We start from the raw sequence: 18228 nt of genomic DNA, 5'->3' as shown, positions 1-18228 counted from the left end.
TTGTTAATAAAAATGTTTTTGTAATGGGTGATTTTAATATTGATTTGATAAAAAATGATATCATGTCACAAGAGTTTCTTGAAATACTTTTATCAGCCTCATTTTTGCCTTTAATCTCGAAACCCACACGTGTTACAAATCATTCAGCCACCCTCCTTGATAATATTTTTGGTAATTTATTACAATTTTTAGATTCTTCTATAATTTTATCCGATATGACTGATCATTTCCCAGTTATGGCTTGGTTTAATCTTAAGCATGCGGTTAATAAGTTTCATGTTCCTCCAACTAGACGAAGAGCCACACCAGAAAATTTAGCTAGCCTTGGTGCTAGCTTAGAAAGAGTTGATTGGTCTGGTGTTTGTGATAATGATGATGTTAATGTATCATGTGATAATTTTTTAGAGATAATTAATAGAAATTTAGATGAATATATTCCTAAAATAAAAGATAAGTTAGTTAATTATAAAACATCCCCTAAGCTTCCATGGATTTCTAAATCCCTTTTGCGTTCTGTGAATAGGAAAAATAGGTTATATTATAAATATAAAATGAAAAAAACTGAAGAGTCAAAAAGGAAATATACATCGTATAAAAATGTTTTAACTAAAGTTATACGATTTGAAAAGAGGAAATATTATGTGATTCAGTTAGAAAAATATAAACATGATATGAAGAATACATGGAAGGTATTGAAACAGGCCATGAATGTATCAAAAAAGAAATCAAGTATTACAAAAATTCGATTCGATGATAGAATTTTTGAAGATTCTGGTGATATGGCAAATATTTTTAATTCTTATTTTTCAATGATTGGAGAGAATTTGGCGAAAGAAGTACCACCGTCTAATACACATTTTTCACATTTTTTAGGTGAATCTAATTCTAGTTCTATTTTTTTCGTTCCAACTACGAAACATGAAATAATGGATATTGTTGCTGGAATGAATAACAAACGCAGTGCGGGTTATGATGACATAAGTAATTTCATTTTAAAGGGTATTATATTTTCAATTGTGGACCCACTTGTACATATTTTCAATAAATCTATGTTATATGGCGTTTTTCCTGATCAAATGAAAATTGCTAAGGTTGTCCCTTTATTTAAAAAAGGAGATGATCTTGATGTCAGCAATTATAGACCCATTTCTTTACTTTCATCCTTATCTAAAATTTTAGAAAAATTAATATTTAAAAGAACAATTAATTTTCTTAACTCTCATAATGTTTTTGCAAACTCTCAATTTGGGTTTCGTCGGAAACACAGCACTATTCACGCTCTATTGAAGTTTATTGATAATGCCGCGCATACAATAAATAATCATTCGCATCTTGTTGGTATCTTCCTGGACTTCTCCAAGGCCTTCGATACAATTAATCATGACATTTTATTTCATAAATTGTCACATTATGGCATAAGGGGGAAGGCCTTGGAGTGGTTCAGGAGTTACCTGCAAAACCGAAAACAATATGTATCTCTGAACGAGAATAACTCAAGTTCAAATTTATTAAATGTGGCGTCCCTCAGGGTAGTATATTAGGTCCTTTACTTTTTATTGTTTACATCAATGATTTTTGCAGGTCATCTGATACACTCTCATTTATACTTTTTGCTGATGACTCAAATGTTTTCTTTTCCCATCAAGACCCAGTTACTTTAATTGACACCGTCAACTCTGAATTGAAAAAAGTGACTCAATGGATAAGAGCTAATAAATTATCACTTAATCTCCAGAAAACTAAGTATATGCTTTTTAGTAAATCCATAGAAACATTAAGCACAGATCTTATTTTTGATGGTACTCAATTAGAACGTGTATCCCACATAAAATTCCTTGGTATTACAGTGGATGATAAGCTTTCGTGGAGGCCTCATATTATCAACATAAGTAAAATAATTTCACGAAATATTGGTATTATCAACAGACTTAAGTTTCACATTCCATCGTCGTCTTTGTTAACGTTGTATTTTTCTTTAATATTACCTTATCTTAATTACGGAATTTTAGCATGGGGTAGCGCCCATCAAACTTTATTAGATAAATTATTATTATTACAAAAGAAAGTACTTCGTATTATTTGTGGGGTTTCGCCACGTTCTCATTCAGATTCATTGTTCATTGAATATAAGATTTTAAAAATTAAAGATTTGTTTCTTTTTCAACTGGGCCAGTTCATGTTCAATTATAACACAAATGCTCTTCCCAATATTTTTAATTCAATGTTTCCACGAAATCAATCTTTTCATGATTATCCTACTAGGAGCTCTAATGAGTTTCACTTACCCCTTTTGAGAACCTTATTAGCTCAGAACACATTTATATACATCGGCCCTAAATTTTGGAATTCATTAGGTCCTGAAATAAAAAATTCTTCATCGTTATACATTTTTAAGCGTAATTTGAAATCTTTTTTGTTAAATTCTAGCTAAGATATTTATTTTCATTACCTATACAGGTTACAGCAAACATGAGGGTCATCATCGGTTATTTAATTCATTATTACGCAGTGAAAAACGGCATTACTAGGCAATGAAATACGGCATGTTATTTGCATAATTTCTACACAGCTGCGTGCAGTCACCAGCTGTTCGAAGCACCTCATCAATTCTCTCTTCCGTTTCTCTTGTTCAGCGTGTAGGCATTCTCTATCTTTCCTCTCCCTCCCTCTCCCTCCCCCTTCTCTCTCATTTCTCTCTCTCTCTCTCTCTCTCTCTCTTTCTTCCTTTCCCTTTCTTCCACTAATTCTGTTTTTGTCCCATTCCGTTCGATTGTATCTCCTTCGTTTAGTTATGCCATGTTGTTGTGCATATGTGTAATGTATTTGTAATTGTATGTGTATTTTTGGAAGAAATTCTTGAGTGGTCCACAATCTACAAGCACTGCTTTTTAGTGGACCTCTCAGTTCTCTTTTTTTTTCTCCTCAAAATATAACTTTGTATTTTCCCGTATGTATACATGATTCATCTCTATTAGTTTGTTGGATATCGTTAATCCTTCGCACTTTGTACTGTATACATGCTTATGATGGATTTTCTGATTTACCTCGTGTTATGTTTTGTTGGAAAGAAAATGAGAATGAAATAAATGAATTGAATTGAATTGAATGAATTGAATTCCAACAGAGTTGAACCTTTAAAGTTTAATATGCCAGAACTACTTCGCCATCCTCATCCTCACAGAAGTCTATCTTCTGAAAAATGTATACTACAAACTTTTGGTGATTATTGTTATTGTAACATATCATATTTGCGTTATATGATATTACAATGTTTTCTATATTGCGGTGAGGGTGGAGTATTTTTGGCACATCCCACAGGGTTGCCGTTTAATGCGCACCCTCTTCGCTGTATAGATCTTGTAAAGTTAAGTCTCTTCTATCATTTCCATTGCTTTCCATTTGCCGTATTGCCGGGACTACTTTTACAACCATTCACGCTAGAACAACGGTATTTGCGTTGCTAATATATGTGTTCTGTAACAAGAGGGCGTAAGCTTAGGTGTGAATTTAGACACTTCCCAAGGGATTAATTTTAGATGTTCAACCTTTTGATAATATATTTATTGTAGAACAATGTCTCCTCTATTAATAAGTTGTATTTCTTGGACACAAAAGTGCCTTTGCTGTACGGCACGATGGCATTTTGAAGACATACACGTTTGGAACATATGATATATTCGCATTATATGATTTCATATGTCTTACACCATTGCCGTGAGGGTGGGATATTTTTTTGGCACATACTACAGGGTTGCCATTTAATGTGCACCCTCTTCACTGCATAGATCTTGTAAAGTTAAACCTCTTCTATCATTTCCATGACTTTTCATTGTTAAAAAGTGTATTTGCTATATTGCCGGAACTGCTTTTAAAACCATCCACGCTATAGAACAACGATGTTTGTGTTGCTAATATCTATATTTTGTCTTAAGGGGGCTTGAGCGTAGGTGTACTTTGGACAATATTCCCATGGGGTTGTCTTTTAACGTTCACCCTCTTGACGATATGGATATTGTAGAGCAATGTCTCCTCTATTAACTACAACGTATTTTTGAAAACAAAAGTGCCCTTGATTTACGGCACGATCGAAGTTTGAAAACATGTATGTTTGGAACATAATCGTGTATTCGCGTTCATGATATTCAATGTTTTCAATATTATCGCCATGAGGGTGGTGCACTTTGGGGGCACATCCCACAGGATTGGCATTTAATGTGCATCCTCCCACTAAATAGATATTTTTTGAAGCAATGCTTTTCCTATCATTTCCACGACATTCATTGATATAAAAGTGTGTAGCTGTATTGCTGCAACTACTTCTAAAACCATGCACGAAAGAACGTCGGTATTTGCGTTCATAGTATCCATGTGATGTAATTACGGGTCTTGAGCGGCGGTGTAATTCTGGAGATTTCCCAAGAGATTGCTTTTGAATGTTCACCCTTTTGACAATGTAGTTAATGTAGAGCATTTTTCTTTTTGTAATCATATTGCATTTCTTACAAACAAAAGGGCAATTGCTCTACAACCGTAACGATCGGGAAAATGTGAAGGCATGGGAAATTGAAACATATTTGTGCTATATGCTAGTGCATGTTTCTATATTGCCGTGGGGTTAGATGATTTTGAACACATCCCACTCGGTTGCCGTTGAATGTGCACCCCTTTGACTATATGATGATTGCAAAGCAGTGTCTCTACCATTCAAAAATCATGAAAAGTAAAGTGTCTTTACTTACCACTCGGCAAAACGACTTTACATGCATGTACAAGTGAGTTTGCTTTGGCATAAATGCATGTTTTGTTAATCTGTTTCAGGACCACGACGGTCAGGGTAGGGGTAATCTGGGCACTTCCCAAGGGCTTGACAAAATATATATTGTAAAGCAACGTGTCCTATATCACCTTAATAGCATTTTACGAACATAAAAGCGCATGTGCTACACAGGCGAAAGAGCTTTTCAGAGGTATGTAACCATGGAACATTTTTCTCGGTTGTATACTGCACGTTTTTCATCGCCTTTAGGATGCATGGAGTTACCCAGAGCACCTCTCCTAAGGTTGTCTTTGCAAGTGAACCCTTTGGACTGCATAGATATTGTAGATCGATGTTGTTATTTCATCTCTACCCCGGCAACTTTTATAGAAAAAAAGGTGTCTTGATATGGCAGGAATCCAGTTCAATACAGTTCAATTTAATTTTTATTTCATTTTCAACAAGAACAGATCGAGACATCACTTTCTTTGTAAAAGAAAATGAGGTGCGTAAAACTATGTCGAATGAAAAGAATTTACAATGATTATAGCACCATACGATAATTATACATAAATGTAAAACTCAAGTGATAGTCATAAAACTCAAGGAACGTTTTTTTTTTTTTAGACATGCACTTTTGGAACGACTGTAATTGCCTTGATATTTGCGTTACAAAGGGTCATGTATAGAGGCAATTAATGTGGGTACTTCCCATATAGCACGCTCCCTTCGAATGATAACCATTTTAACTATGTCAGTGTAAGTCAAAATTGCAGAGCAATATATCGTCTGTTGACTCCGTTGAATTTCATTAAATAAAAGTTTCTTTGCTAGAGGACCAAAGGGACTGTTTAAAGGCATGTACCCATAGAACATCATTATGTATTTGCGTTGGTACATGATTATTGCATGTCTTAGACTGCCTTTGGGTGGGGTAATTTTGGGCGCTCTCCACGTTGTTGCCTTCGTATGTGAACCATTTTCACCCTATAGATATTGTAGAACAAAAATTCTTCTATAACTTCCACTGAATTTTAATGGAAATGAAACTAAAGGGACGTTATGCACAGAGTTTTTTTCGCTTCAAACAGCTGTATTCACGTGTGTATAATTATGTTTTGTACCGAGCCGTGAGGGTATAGGGATGAATTCGGGTACCTCCCTACGAGTCGCTTTGACTGTGCACCACTTTTTAAAGATAATTTTACACATTGTAGGAAAATGTTTCTGTTATTACCACTTCTATTTCATGGAAATAAAAGAGTCTTTGCTAGACGGCCAAACGACTTGAAAATAAAATCTCGTACGCTTACAACAACGGAAATCGCGTTGGTTGATGCATGTTGTGTAAATGGTCGTGGGGATAATTATGATCGACTGGGGTGACTTTGGGCGCTACCTACAGGGTTTCCTTTGACTGTGCCATCTTCAATATCTCAAAACCCTCAAGGATGCAAGAGATGAATCATCAAGATTCGAGCAAACCACCCTCCAAATAGAGTTAATTCATTACAAATTTAGACAAATTATAGATGTTGACACTTGTTTAATTTCGTACTTTTAAGCTATCATTATCTTTTGGATAACAAACTCTAATTTTATGATATTATTCATGCTGGTCTACTAAGGCTGTAAAGTTTGTGTTTGGTGAAGAGAAACTGAAATATTATTTGAACACTCTTGATATGCTCATATCGGGCACTTTGATGCATTAGAGTATTCCGTTGGCTCCGGGAACCCTTTGCATATTATGCAAGAGGCCGAGATTATATACGTGGAAATATTTACATCGCACTAACTCACATTGCAAACATAGGTTTCAACATTTTCGGTGTTCCAATCTGAAACCTAGAAGCATTGTTTTCATGAAAACACTGTATTTTTATCATTATGGGAGCTAATTTGCATACTATGCAAATGAGGCCCAGACTATATGTACATGGAAATAATTGCACCGCACTAACTGACATCGTAAACATAGATTTCAACACTTTCGGTGTTCCAGTCTTAATCCCAGAAGCATTGTTTTCATGGAAACACTGTATTTTTATCATTAGGCCTATGGGAGCTAATTTGCATATTATGCAAATGAGGCCCAGACTATGTACATGTCATGGCGAATGTTTGCATTGCACTAACTGACATTATAAACATAGGTTTCAACACTTTCGGTGTTCCAATCTAAAACCTAGAAGTATAGTTTTCATGGAAACACTGTATTTTTATCATAATGGGTGCTAATTTGCATATTATGTAAATTTAGCCACTATGCCCCACTGGATTTCTTGGGACTTTGAGTAAGGTGTTTGGGAGCCCATAACAAGTAGCACTGCAGTGGAATTTCCTACTGCAATTAGTATAGTGGGTGAAACCCTATTTTGACTGGACTAATGTGATCTATGACAAAATGTGTACAACGGTATCCAGTTTCTGTTAACAGTGCTTCATTTCTTTCAGAAGTACAGTATTTGTTGTAGTAGTCCATCGAGTATAATGAGCTTGCTTTGATATCGTACAGAAATCCATGCAAGATCCATTTCACCGACATTGATTTCAGTGAGATCAGTGTCAATTAGTGTTTCCAGTTTCACTTAGCATGTCCTCGTAACTGAAACATACTTAAAAAAAAGTGAGATAGCGAGACTGAAACCAGTGAAGTGAAAATGAAACCAATGAGAAGTTTGGTGAAACACCCTACAGGACTGTAAGAAAGGAACAGCCATGAACTAACAAGGGGGCTGAGGTGGAGGAGGGTCTCGTCTAATATGAGAAATTAATCTATGTTCTATGCCTAATTGGCTTGAAAAAAATGTCAGATTGTCCTATGATTGTGCCAAATGCAAAACGAAAAACAACAAAAAATCCAGCTACTGAGATGGAATATATATACATAATACACCACTAATAATGAAAATTTGTGATATCTGGACAGCTGTGTTATAATGGCTACAGGCAAATTTGAGTGTAACCATGGTAGCTATGGTCTCTCACAGGTTAGGTCTCAACTCTAGTCTATTAAATTTACATACTTATGTAAATTTAGAATGGTGTTTATCGTTGAGAGGGTGTTGCATTTTTTGTTTGAGAAAAAAAAATGTTTTCAGCATAAAGTTGCCATAGAAATGACCTAATTTGGGCTCAGATTTTTTGAAAAGAGGTCACAAATGGGCCCAATTTTGTTTGAAGAAAGGCAGGAAATAAGAAATACATACACTGGCAACTTATCTAATGATTATAATGTCAGTTGTATAATGAACACTTGAGATATCCTAAAATTCTCATTGATTTTGTTGGTTTTGGGGTGGCCATATTGATGACGTCATTTGAGCATGTTCCGACGCAGAAATTTCGGGTAAATTTTACTGGTAAGTTGGTTAAGAAATATACTTTCAAAAAATTACAAAATTTCTTTGTTATACGATAGTTGCCAGTTGACCCCCAAATTCAGCCTCAATCCGCAGGCCTATATGTTTGTGTTAGAAAAAAAAAATACGAAAGATATACACTGATTCTCACATTTATGTTGAAATAAAGAAATATGTCGTGAGATTTACAAGTATAAAATTGTAGCATGCATTGTACCATGTCAGGCCTTTCGGTGCAAGCTACGAGGTCTTCTTGCGCGTTGGGATTTTTCTGTAGGCGGTCAAGGATTTGGGCGAGTTTCGCTTGCGTCTTACCTGCGGGACGCGTCCTAATTACGTTCTATTTGTGTGTATTCCGTGTGACCTGCATGTCAGGCGCATGTGGAGCACGTGAGAGCTTCGAAACTGATCCGCCGAAGTTACGGGCGACATGATAGGTGAAGTACCTGTGTTACAACTATGTTGCGTGAAGGTGCGGCTGCTAACCCCCGCAACTCATCCAGAGCACGTTTAGAGCATGCGCAAGGCCTTGACACACCTTTGTGGGAAAGCTTTACGTATGAATGGAAAATCCCTACACGCAACAAGACCCGCGTAGCTTGCCCGGACGGATGTGACAGGGCCTAAACTTGGCCACGGGTAAATAAGACATGGTGCACACCTCCGGGCTAGTACGGGCGAAGTACGTGCTAGGTACTGTCATGTGCGGGTCATGTGCGGGGACTTCCGGGTAGCAGCAATTGTTTCCCGCAAGTCATACGCAAGGCTTGCCCGGAAAGGTGTGACAGGGCCTTAAGACTAATGCAGATTTATAATTGAAACTACATTGTATTGTAATACATATTGTAGTGAGGAGATTTTTCTCCCTTACTCACGGGCATAAGAAGTGTCATCTCCGCTCTTCTTGAAACGTTAAAATTAAAAAGAAAAAGTTCACCTCTCTTTTGTCTCAGTGATAAGAACAGGGAAGTTGATGTGTGAATTTTCTTTTGCTTTCATATGGAAATTATATGACTTTCGAAAATAGTTTTCATGCCATGTCAATTATTCAGAAATGTGACGAAGTGAGCTCATATAAATGACTGAAAAAGAATCGAAGAGAGATATCAACTTGCCAGAGTAGCAACCATTTTCTCTTCTGCTGTCTAATAACCATGCATGTTTTCTAAAATAAAAAAAATTGTCTTTTTCTTCAACATTTTTAATCATTATTAAGGCTGCGTGCATCTTGAAAAGCACGCGTGAATACCACATTTCGTTTTTTGAAAAGTAGGATAATACCTGTGATTGATATTCCACTAGAAATCCTTGTCTCTCCTATACACACAGGCGATGATTTTCCTTGCGGCCGGCTATGAGACAACTACCACTGCTCTAACGCTTGGATCGTACCTCCTCGCCCGAAATCCTCAAGTCCAGGACAAACTCATCGCCGAGATCGACAAGCTCGCTCCCAAACGCGACGATGTCGACTACACGAAGGTCTCAACGATGCCGTACCTCGATCAGGTCATGTGTGAGATTCTCCGCTACTACCCACCGGCCACCAGGTAATGATTTTCATTTTTGTGTGGTTGTTTTGTTAGTTTTATGTATTATGTTTCGTTTAAATCTTCTATTGATGAAGAGATGAGTAGCCAAGCAGATCATTGATATACGGTATACAAAGCCACGCCCTTTTATCACCTCTATCCTAAATGAATATAATCGTAGCACCAAGTGAGTAAAGTCTGGGCAACTATCACGAGACTATTATCTTACGTATTTTACGTAGACTGGATCGCGAGTGTGGCGAGACCTGCACGTACAAGGGAGTCACCATCGAGCGGGGAGTGGACGTATGGGTCAACCCGTACACCATGCATCACTCATCGGACTACTGGCCCGAGCCAAGCAAGTTTGATCCCGATAGGTGAGATACATTGAATTTTATTCCCCCATCCTCTTCGGCAAAGCCATCGGTTTTAAATCTTTTTTATTCTATGTCTTCTCTCTCTTTTCTTCAGTTTCTCTTTGTCCACATTTTCTTCATCTTTTGCTGAACTACTTCTGCTTCTTATACTTTTTCTTTTTCTCCTTTACCTTCTTCGATGTTTGTTTTTTTTTGTGTGTGTTCTCTTATTTTTCTCCCAATGAATTCTTCTTCTATGCCTCTTTATTCCATCGTCTCCAGGTTCTCTAAGGAGAATCGCGAGAAGCGAGATCCTTTCACCTGGATGCCTTTCGGCGCTGGACCGCGAATCTGTGTTGGAATGAGGTTCGCCCTGATGGAAGCTAAGATGGCACTTGTTCGCGTCCTGCAGAAAGCTCGTTTCGAGACCAGCCCGCTGACTGAGGTACAGTCCCCATGCCCGTTGATACCCCCCCCCCCCCCCCGACAATTCGTGCTTATTATACCTTATGAGATTCTACAATTCTGATTAATCTTGCCGAGGAACCATTGGTAAAGGGTAGGATGAAACAAACGTTGACATTCACTCACACCTACGAAATACACACAGAAAAGGTTGAACGGGATTGCAGGTATTAAGGGTTCATATGACTCGGCAACGAAGTTTCGCCCTGGGAATTATGTTTTCTGTATAATGAAATGAATAAGAAATTGTGACAGGATAACATCATCATCTTCCTGATGTGAATATTCATAACGACTGATCAAGAAGTGTTTTCCGAAAAATTTTGAAATTTCAGAATGTCATAGCTTCCTTACTTCTTATCCGATTTTGATCGTATTTTTGTACTGTTCTGCTGTTTTTTTTTTCTTTCTTATGAAACTGAAAGTTGAGCAAGGAATTTAGCCAGTAATAACATACACTCCGAAACATTATGTCAACAACACAAAATACAACTGCATTTCGATTTTACTAAAGCTCTTGTACAACATTATGATATTCCACGCTTCTAATCGCCACTCTGCTTGAACTAAAAGCTGCTATTTGATAGATTTACCTTAGCATGCTCTTGTTTGATCTCGTTTTAAAGTTACAAAAATCATTAAACAAAAATCATTGTTTGTTCCCTAATATGTTTGTTAAATTTGCTTTTTCTTCTGCAGATTCCTCCAAAACTGGGTACCAATGATCTTCTTTCTCCTCCCAATGGAGTAACTCTGAAACTGGTCGCTCGCTGAGAATGATTCTACTCGCTATTATAGGTCTTCGTGTTAACCGACCCCTGCGAGATTCGTAACTTCCTGTAGACTTTAGGTGGCACTGACCGCATTCCTATCGCCTTAGGTTTACATTTGAAGAGTTTGTTTGCAAAAACCGATAAGTCCATATTTGCCAAATGGAGATATTTGCGATTAAAGGTCAAGAAAAATAAAGAGAATAGTAAGAAAATGTTTCCTTCTTTTGACCATAACTTCAAAAATGTACCTTTATAATTATGTTGACCAATGCAGAGCGTATAAAAAAAAGGTAATCCAACTTTGGAGGACTACCATTTCTAATTTGTCAGCTATGAAGAGCACAATGTTGATTGTGAGGAAAGGGGAACTCTTCCTCTTTCCATTGATACCTAATTATGTTGACAATTGTCATGCATGACTGAGCACATGCACTTTAAAGACAACAATGACAAATTGCACTTTTTCCAAGTTTACGTGTTATTGCGAAGGAACAATGCATGTCTCACTGCATGGATGAGATCTGTCAATGAAAGTGGTCAAATTATCGGGCCAGCCTGCACGACTGCAGATTCGTGTTTTAGGGTTTCTTCTGACGTTTTATGGTTCATATCCTTCAACATGGCCGTGTTGTCAATAACTTGGTCCTTCCCATTAGGGTGTAACCATTATCCATTTTACTGTCTTCATATCAAAGACATGGTTTGTCACTGGGAGCTATGTGTTGAATATGAACAGAGAAAAATGGACTGTGTGGGTTGGCGTCTGTGGGAGCGACCAAGTTATCGGACGAAAGGCCATTTTAAAGGTTATGGACTATGAAATGTTAGGAGAAAACCTAAACACAAACCCTAAACACAAACCTGCATTTGTACAGGCTAGCCTACTTAGCAACTTTCATTAACATATCTCATCCATGCAGTGAGACATGCATTGTTCCTTCGCAATAACACGTAAACTTGGAAAAAGTGCAATTTGTCATTGTTGTTTTTAAAGTTCATGTGCTCAGTTCATGAGTTACCCTTTCCTCGCAACCAACCTTGTGCTCTTCATAGCTGACAATTTAGAAATGATGGCCCTCCAAAGTTGGATTACCTTTTTTTGATACGCTCTGTATATCATTTAAAAATTATTATTTTGTACTTTATGACAGAGACCGTACTTCAAAAGCCTCAAAAATGGACTTATCGGTTTCTGCGAACAAACTCTTATTTTTGAAGAGTTTTATCGCAAAACGAGCTTGTGATTAAGTTGCTAAAAAAGAAAATATCAATGAAATATAGGATATTTCCAATCATGACATCTAGAATATTCCTTGTTATGTCACAACTGTGAGGTATAACTGGAAAGGTTTAACTTTACTCTATGTAATAATGGACTTACTATGGAAATTACCGTGTTTAATAACTCATTTTGCAATAAAACTGTTCATTTGTTTGTGTAATATTATCTTTTTTAATAGGTGATACACCGGAGTGATTAGAAGATTAAAAGCCGATGAAATTATGCTAGGAGGTTGAATATGTCTAATTATGATGTAAAAATCACAATTGTCCCAATTCCTATATATGAAGAGTTTGTTTGCAAAAACCGATAAGTCCATATTTGCCAAATGGAGATATTTGCGATTAAAGGTCAAGAAAAATAAGGAGAATAATAAGAAATTTTTTGCTTCTTTTGACCATAACTTCAAAAATATACCTTTATAGGTAGTGACCAATATATCATTTAAAAGGTATTATTTTGTAATTTATGGCAGAGACCATACTTCAAAATCTTCAAAAATGGACTTATCGGTTTTTGCGAACAAACTCTTCATATGTTCAATGGAATTGACCATATTCCTATCGTCTTAGGTTTTACTATGTTTGTGTAATAATTTGTTTAAAGATCGGTGATACACCGGAGTGATTGGAAGAGCAGGAGCTCATGACATAATGCTAGGATGTTGGAGATGTCTAATTATAATGTAAAAATTACACTGTCGTGCATAGTATGAATATGAACGCCTACTTATGCTCTCATATCTAATGGAACCTAGATTTCCTTAACCCTTGATGCCCGTTTACACCAGGGCTCGGGACGGGTAAGGGGGCACAGAACTGATCCCCTCGCAGACGCAAGGATCGTTTGAGATTTAAATTATTCCGTTCGCTTTAATTCTCGTATACCCCTTTTATACTGGCCGCGACTTTTAGCTCGCTTCTTTAGCTCGGTCTAAGTCGTTTTATACTGCCATTCTCGACCACCTAAGGTTACGAGAGAGACCAAATCTATCGCCCCACCCCCACCCCACTCTCAATCAGCCTGCTGTCTTTCCCACCAGCGGGAAAATTCAGTGACAGTTTTCATGCTTACTTACGAGTACGAATTCAGTTCTGTTGTTCAAATTCAACCAGTCATAGGCGTATATGTATATATATATATATATATATATATATATATATATATATATATATATATATAGTGTACGCACTGGGCCGGTCTATTCTCTTTTTTTTTTTGTTTGTTTGTTTTTTTTTTTTTTTGCTAGTTCAAAGAGTTCACTGAGAGTTTTAACGAACAGCAAACAGTGACAGCAGCGTAAAATACACCAGTGGATGCGATGCGGGCCGGTGGCAACTCGGAAGCACCGTATACGATTTCCGGTCACGGGTCAGTGAATTTAGCCCGAGCTAAACTCGCGAACCTTTTATACTGAACTTAGCTCGGACGTGAAGCTGACCTGATCCACCCCCCCCCCCCCCACTAACTTTAGCTCGGGCTAACTATTGTTCAACCTTTTATACTGAGAGTTAGCTCGCTTCAGGTCCGCACCTGAAGCGAGCTAACGCCTAGTATAAAAGGGGTAGTAGGTTGATAAAGCAAAAACCTAGGTTCATAGTGTGTCCGCGCAAAGAGAATCGAAACTGCCAGCGAGAATCAAGGGTATAATACATTGGCAGGAAGAAAGAGGAGAGAGACAGACAGACAGACAGACAGCCAGACAGAAAAGAGATGGCTTGTCAACAGAGAAAGTTGCAGAAATATGGATTATCAACTTTTTTAATTATTCTTCCTTATATTCTCTCCTTCGTTGTATTCTTGTCCCATTATGATAAAATCGTTTACCACTCTGACTGACATATATGCGATATATATATGAAGGGTTTGTTTGCAAAAACCGATAAGTCCATTTTTGAAGATTTTGAAGTACGATCGCTGTCATAAAGTACAAAATAATACCTTTTAAATGATATATTGGTCACTACATATAAAGGTATATTTTTGAAGTTATGGTCAAAAGAAGTAAAAATTTTCTTATTATTCTCTTTGGTTTTCTTGACCTTTAGTCGCAATTATCTCCATTTGGCAAATATGGACTTATCGGTTTTTGCAAACAAACTCTTCATATATACATATATATATATGTATTTCATCAGCATCAAATTTCTTGCGCCATCAACGCTCAAAACACTGTATTTTACATAAAATACATGCTCACGCTTCACCACCCCTACGGTAATGATACGCCTGCGAACCCCTTTCACTTACTCCACAGACACCAGGAACACCACAGGTACACTTTCCTATGCCTTAAGCAAGTTTATCAGTTTGCTTGGTTATATCATTCGAGCAATTCAATTTCATTGTTATATGATTTGAATTATTTCATTGCCACTATGACCGTTGCTATTGTGTATTTATATCGTATCGCTGTCTTATTACTTTACACTGTTCTGGTGTAGTGGATATCTACTTACGGATGTTATGTTGTTGTTTTCTTTTTCTTTGGGTTTCGATTGTTTTTGCCCCTTTTCAACCATTATTCTCTTAAAATTGTTGCAAATGGTTGTTAAGTTCAAGCCCTAACGAAGACCCGTAAAAAAGGTCGAAAGCTCGGTATTCACTGGTATTAAAGGCAATAAATGAACTACTGCAACGTACGTTCGGCAACGTACGTTCGCCCTTGCTTCGTCAAGACTAGTTATGTATATTATATATATATATATATATATATATAATCATACAATATATACTGTACACATAGCGTATACATTATATAAATAGGACTTGGAGGAAAGGTAAAGAAAGGTTTCTGAAAATGAAAGGCTGTAAAGGCTCTGTTGAATAGAATGGATTTCCATGAATCTCTATAACTAAGCAAAAAGTTAACGAGGAACCGTTGTTACACGAAAGGATAAAATACAACGTATTAAGGATTTTACCTGGATTCAGAGAATTTTACAAGCTGTGACTACAATCATGCCATTGAAACAGAAGAAAAAAAAAATCTATCTGAATTGTAGAATTTACTCCATTTGTGTATGGTTTCATCTGTAAAAGTTTACCTTAATGAAAGTGATTTTTTCTTGGTTACAACCATGTCCGTGAGTGTGTGTGTTTGTGTGTGTGTTTGTGCGGATGCCTGTGCGTTTGTGAATGTGTCAGATAAAACAAACACAAGACAAGAAAACAGGGTAAAAAGCACGAGCAAATTTAAAGTTCTTCAACAACCGCTCGTCGGTATTATTTCTGATTCTTTGAAATTTGAACATTTCACATCATCATGGACCATGCTATATTCTCTTGCGCTCGTTAAAGATTTGGCGTAAAGACAAGACAAATTTAATTAGATATTTATGACCGCTGTTCTTTAATACTGCATATATGTTTTTTTTTTTCAATCTACTACTCAAAATTGTCATTTGAATTTGAGAGGTAATGAATATCAAACTTTTTTTCACAATTTAGGATTGAGAAGTGCAATAAATGTAGCTGTTACATATCAACGGTTAAACGTTTGATGTCAAACCGTGAAAACCCCACTTTGGGGCTGTTTGCTTGTTTGTTTGCTTGTTTGTTTGTGTGTTTGTTTTTTCATTTCATTCTGCATTTGTTTGTTTTTTTTCTCCAAATATTGTAACAAAAATGGAAACAACATTATGTCAAAAAGGGGTATGTGTAAGATCCAAATCGATGTAAGAATTGCCAATGACGACGTTGTCCCTAACAGAATAACATAATATAAGAAAAAGGAGAGAGTTCATATTACTGCATTCGTGAGTAAACAAAGCAGAAAATAACCAAGTAGACATTTTGAATTAGATAGGATACCATGTTGTACATAGGTAATGCTACACCGTTACATATACATTTACATCGCATTACTACACCGACACATTTATTCTACTGTACACATATTCCTCAGGGGGGAAAAAAATGAGATGATAATCAACGATAGTGTCTTGTTATCCGTGTGTGTCAATAAAACAACTTATCTAATCCACACACCCCAACACCAACCTACACACACACACACACACACACACACACACAGACACACACACACACACGGATAAACAAGACACTATCGTTGATTATCATTTTTTTTTTCCCTGAGGAATATGTGTACAGTAGAATAAATGTGTCGGTGTAGTAATGCATTGTAAATGTATATGTAACGGTGTAGAATTACCTGCCAAATGTACAACATGGGTGTGTGGAGTAGATAAACTGTTTTATTGACTTTATCTGAGAGTTTGTGTGAGTTTTCACGTTATCACTAATTGATTGTTGCGATACGTTCTCCTAATGAAAAAGAATTTATTTGCGCGGTTGTTCAATTTCTATCACACAAATACAAGCACTATCGCTCTCACACACAGGCACATCTGCACTCTTGTATGATTAATATTATAGACATACAAAGTCATGTTTGTATTGTTTTGGCGTTTTCAAATGACTCTCTTGTAAAAAAAAAAAGTGTGAGTTTAAAAATAACAATGATATCATGACGTTTGGTCTTGCCTCAATATTACTGATATGCTCTTGAATCAGCATGCGTGCCTATGCAAAGTTTGATTAGATACTGCGTGTAGCAGCAGGCTTATGGCGTCAACTCCAGTTCAAAGTCCCCCTTATCATAAAAAAAAAAAAAATGATTTAAATACTGTGGTGCAATACCACCTAACTTGCTAGGAGTACGCAGTTTAATGTTTCCAGGTTAGAATTCCTGTACAGTGACGGGGCGATTAAACTATACATTACTTGAATATGAGACCATTCTGAAGCAAATAATCATTTTCTCACAACAATAGATATATTATGTACTCTTAAATGAAACCCACAAGGATTGGAACAATCATCCCCCAGCATTCCCACTGATTCCCACTGATCAGTTACTAGCCATCCCCTCCCCTTTAAATAAACAGGAAATATGTGACCGTGCACCTCAAAACGAACATAAAGTCGCACACACTGATTTTGCGTGAGGACTGTAAATAAGTGAAATGGGTCAACCTAGCCGAACTTGACTTTTTCATATTTTCTGAAAGAGCGGGTCTTCTTTTAAATTATGCTAAAATTTGGTATCATAAAACGGGCAGGAAAGTGTATTTTTTTTAGCAGTTTATCTCGAACATTTTTGGCAGAATAGTGTGATTAGGTGCGTCTTTCGAACCCCTTTTTCATTTCTGAAAAACCTTGTCCACACTCTTCACTTTCAACTCTAATAACTTTTGAAAAAATAGTGCCATTGCTTTAAAAGTTGGCATTAATTATGGACAGAATGTGTTGATGAGGCATGTTTAATTTCAGTTTAATCTGATAATCCCTTCATTGTTGTTACTCTGGTGGTTTACTTCCTGTTTTTTGTCCCATTCATCGCACAGCCAGCACGGTTTGGTAAAGATTAAGCGCTTTCGTAAGAATAGACACTGTACTTCAGAGCCTCTTTTCTCAGTTCACACTTTTCCCGAGTTTGTGCTTTCTTTCCAATATTTAGATAGGTTAGGAGAGTCCATTTGATTTGAGTTATACATCATTTTAAAGCTTAAAGTCTGGTCTTTCAGAATATGGTCTTAACTAGAAATTCATATCTGGCGACTTTTTGTTTGTTTTGAGGTGCACTGTCACATATTATATACAATGCATTAACAGATTATATACAATGCATTATACAATCCTTTGATTGAGTGACAAGAGGTACATGCTAATGT

The 18228-nt window shown here is 36.7% G+C and overlaps 1 protein-coding gene across 1 annotated transcript; it reads left to right on the top strand.

Moving 5' to 3' along the window:
* The first annotated feature begins 9453 nt into the window (after positions 1-9453).
* LOC140246701 (cytochrome P450 3A19-like) lies at positions 9454-11251 on the top strand. Its single transcript, XM_072326038.1, has 4 exons — positions 9454-9671; positions 9896-10033; positions 10295-10457; positions 11177-11251. The coding sequence occupies exons 1-4, from the start codon at positions 9454-9456 to the stop codon at positions 11249-11251; spliced, it is 594 nt and encodes a 197-aa protein (XP_072182139.1).
* Positions 11252-18228: the final 6977 nt, after the last annotated feature.

This window comes from Diadema setosum, chromosome 3, assembly GCF_964275005.1.
Source record: "Diadema setosum chromosome 3, eeDiaSeto1, whole genome shotgun sequence".
Taxonomy (NCBI): Eukaryota; Metazoa; Echinodermata; class Echinoidea; order Diadematoida; family Diadematidae; genus Diadema; species Diadema setosum.
Note: the sequence above shows the minus strand (reverse complement) of the source record. Positions and strands in the feature narration are given on the sequence as shown.

What these genes read in the sequence shown, in the direction of transcription:
- LOC140246701 (XM_072326038.1), top strand. Translation starts at nt 9,454, where the DNA reads ATGATTTTCCTTGCGGCCGGCTATGAGACAACTACCACTGCTCTAACG. An exon ending in AGCAAGTTTGATCCCGATAG is followed by an intron (nt 10,034 to 10,294) that starts GTGAGATACATT and finishes CATCGTCTCCAG; the next exon opens with GTTCTCTAAGGAGAATCGCG. An exon ending in AGACCAGCCCGCTGACTGAG is followed by an intron (nt 10,458 to 11,176) that starts GTACAGTCCCCA and finishes TTTCTTCTGCAG; the next exon opens with ATTCCTCCAAAACTGGGTAC.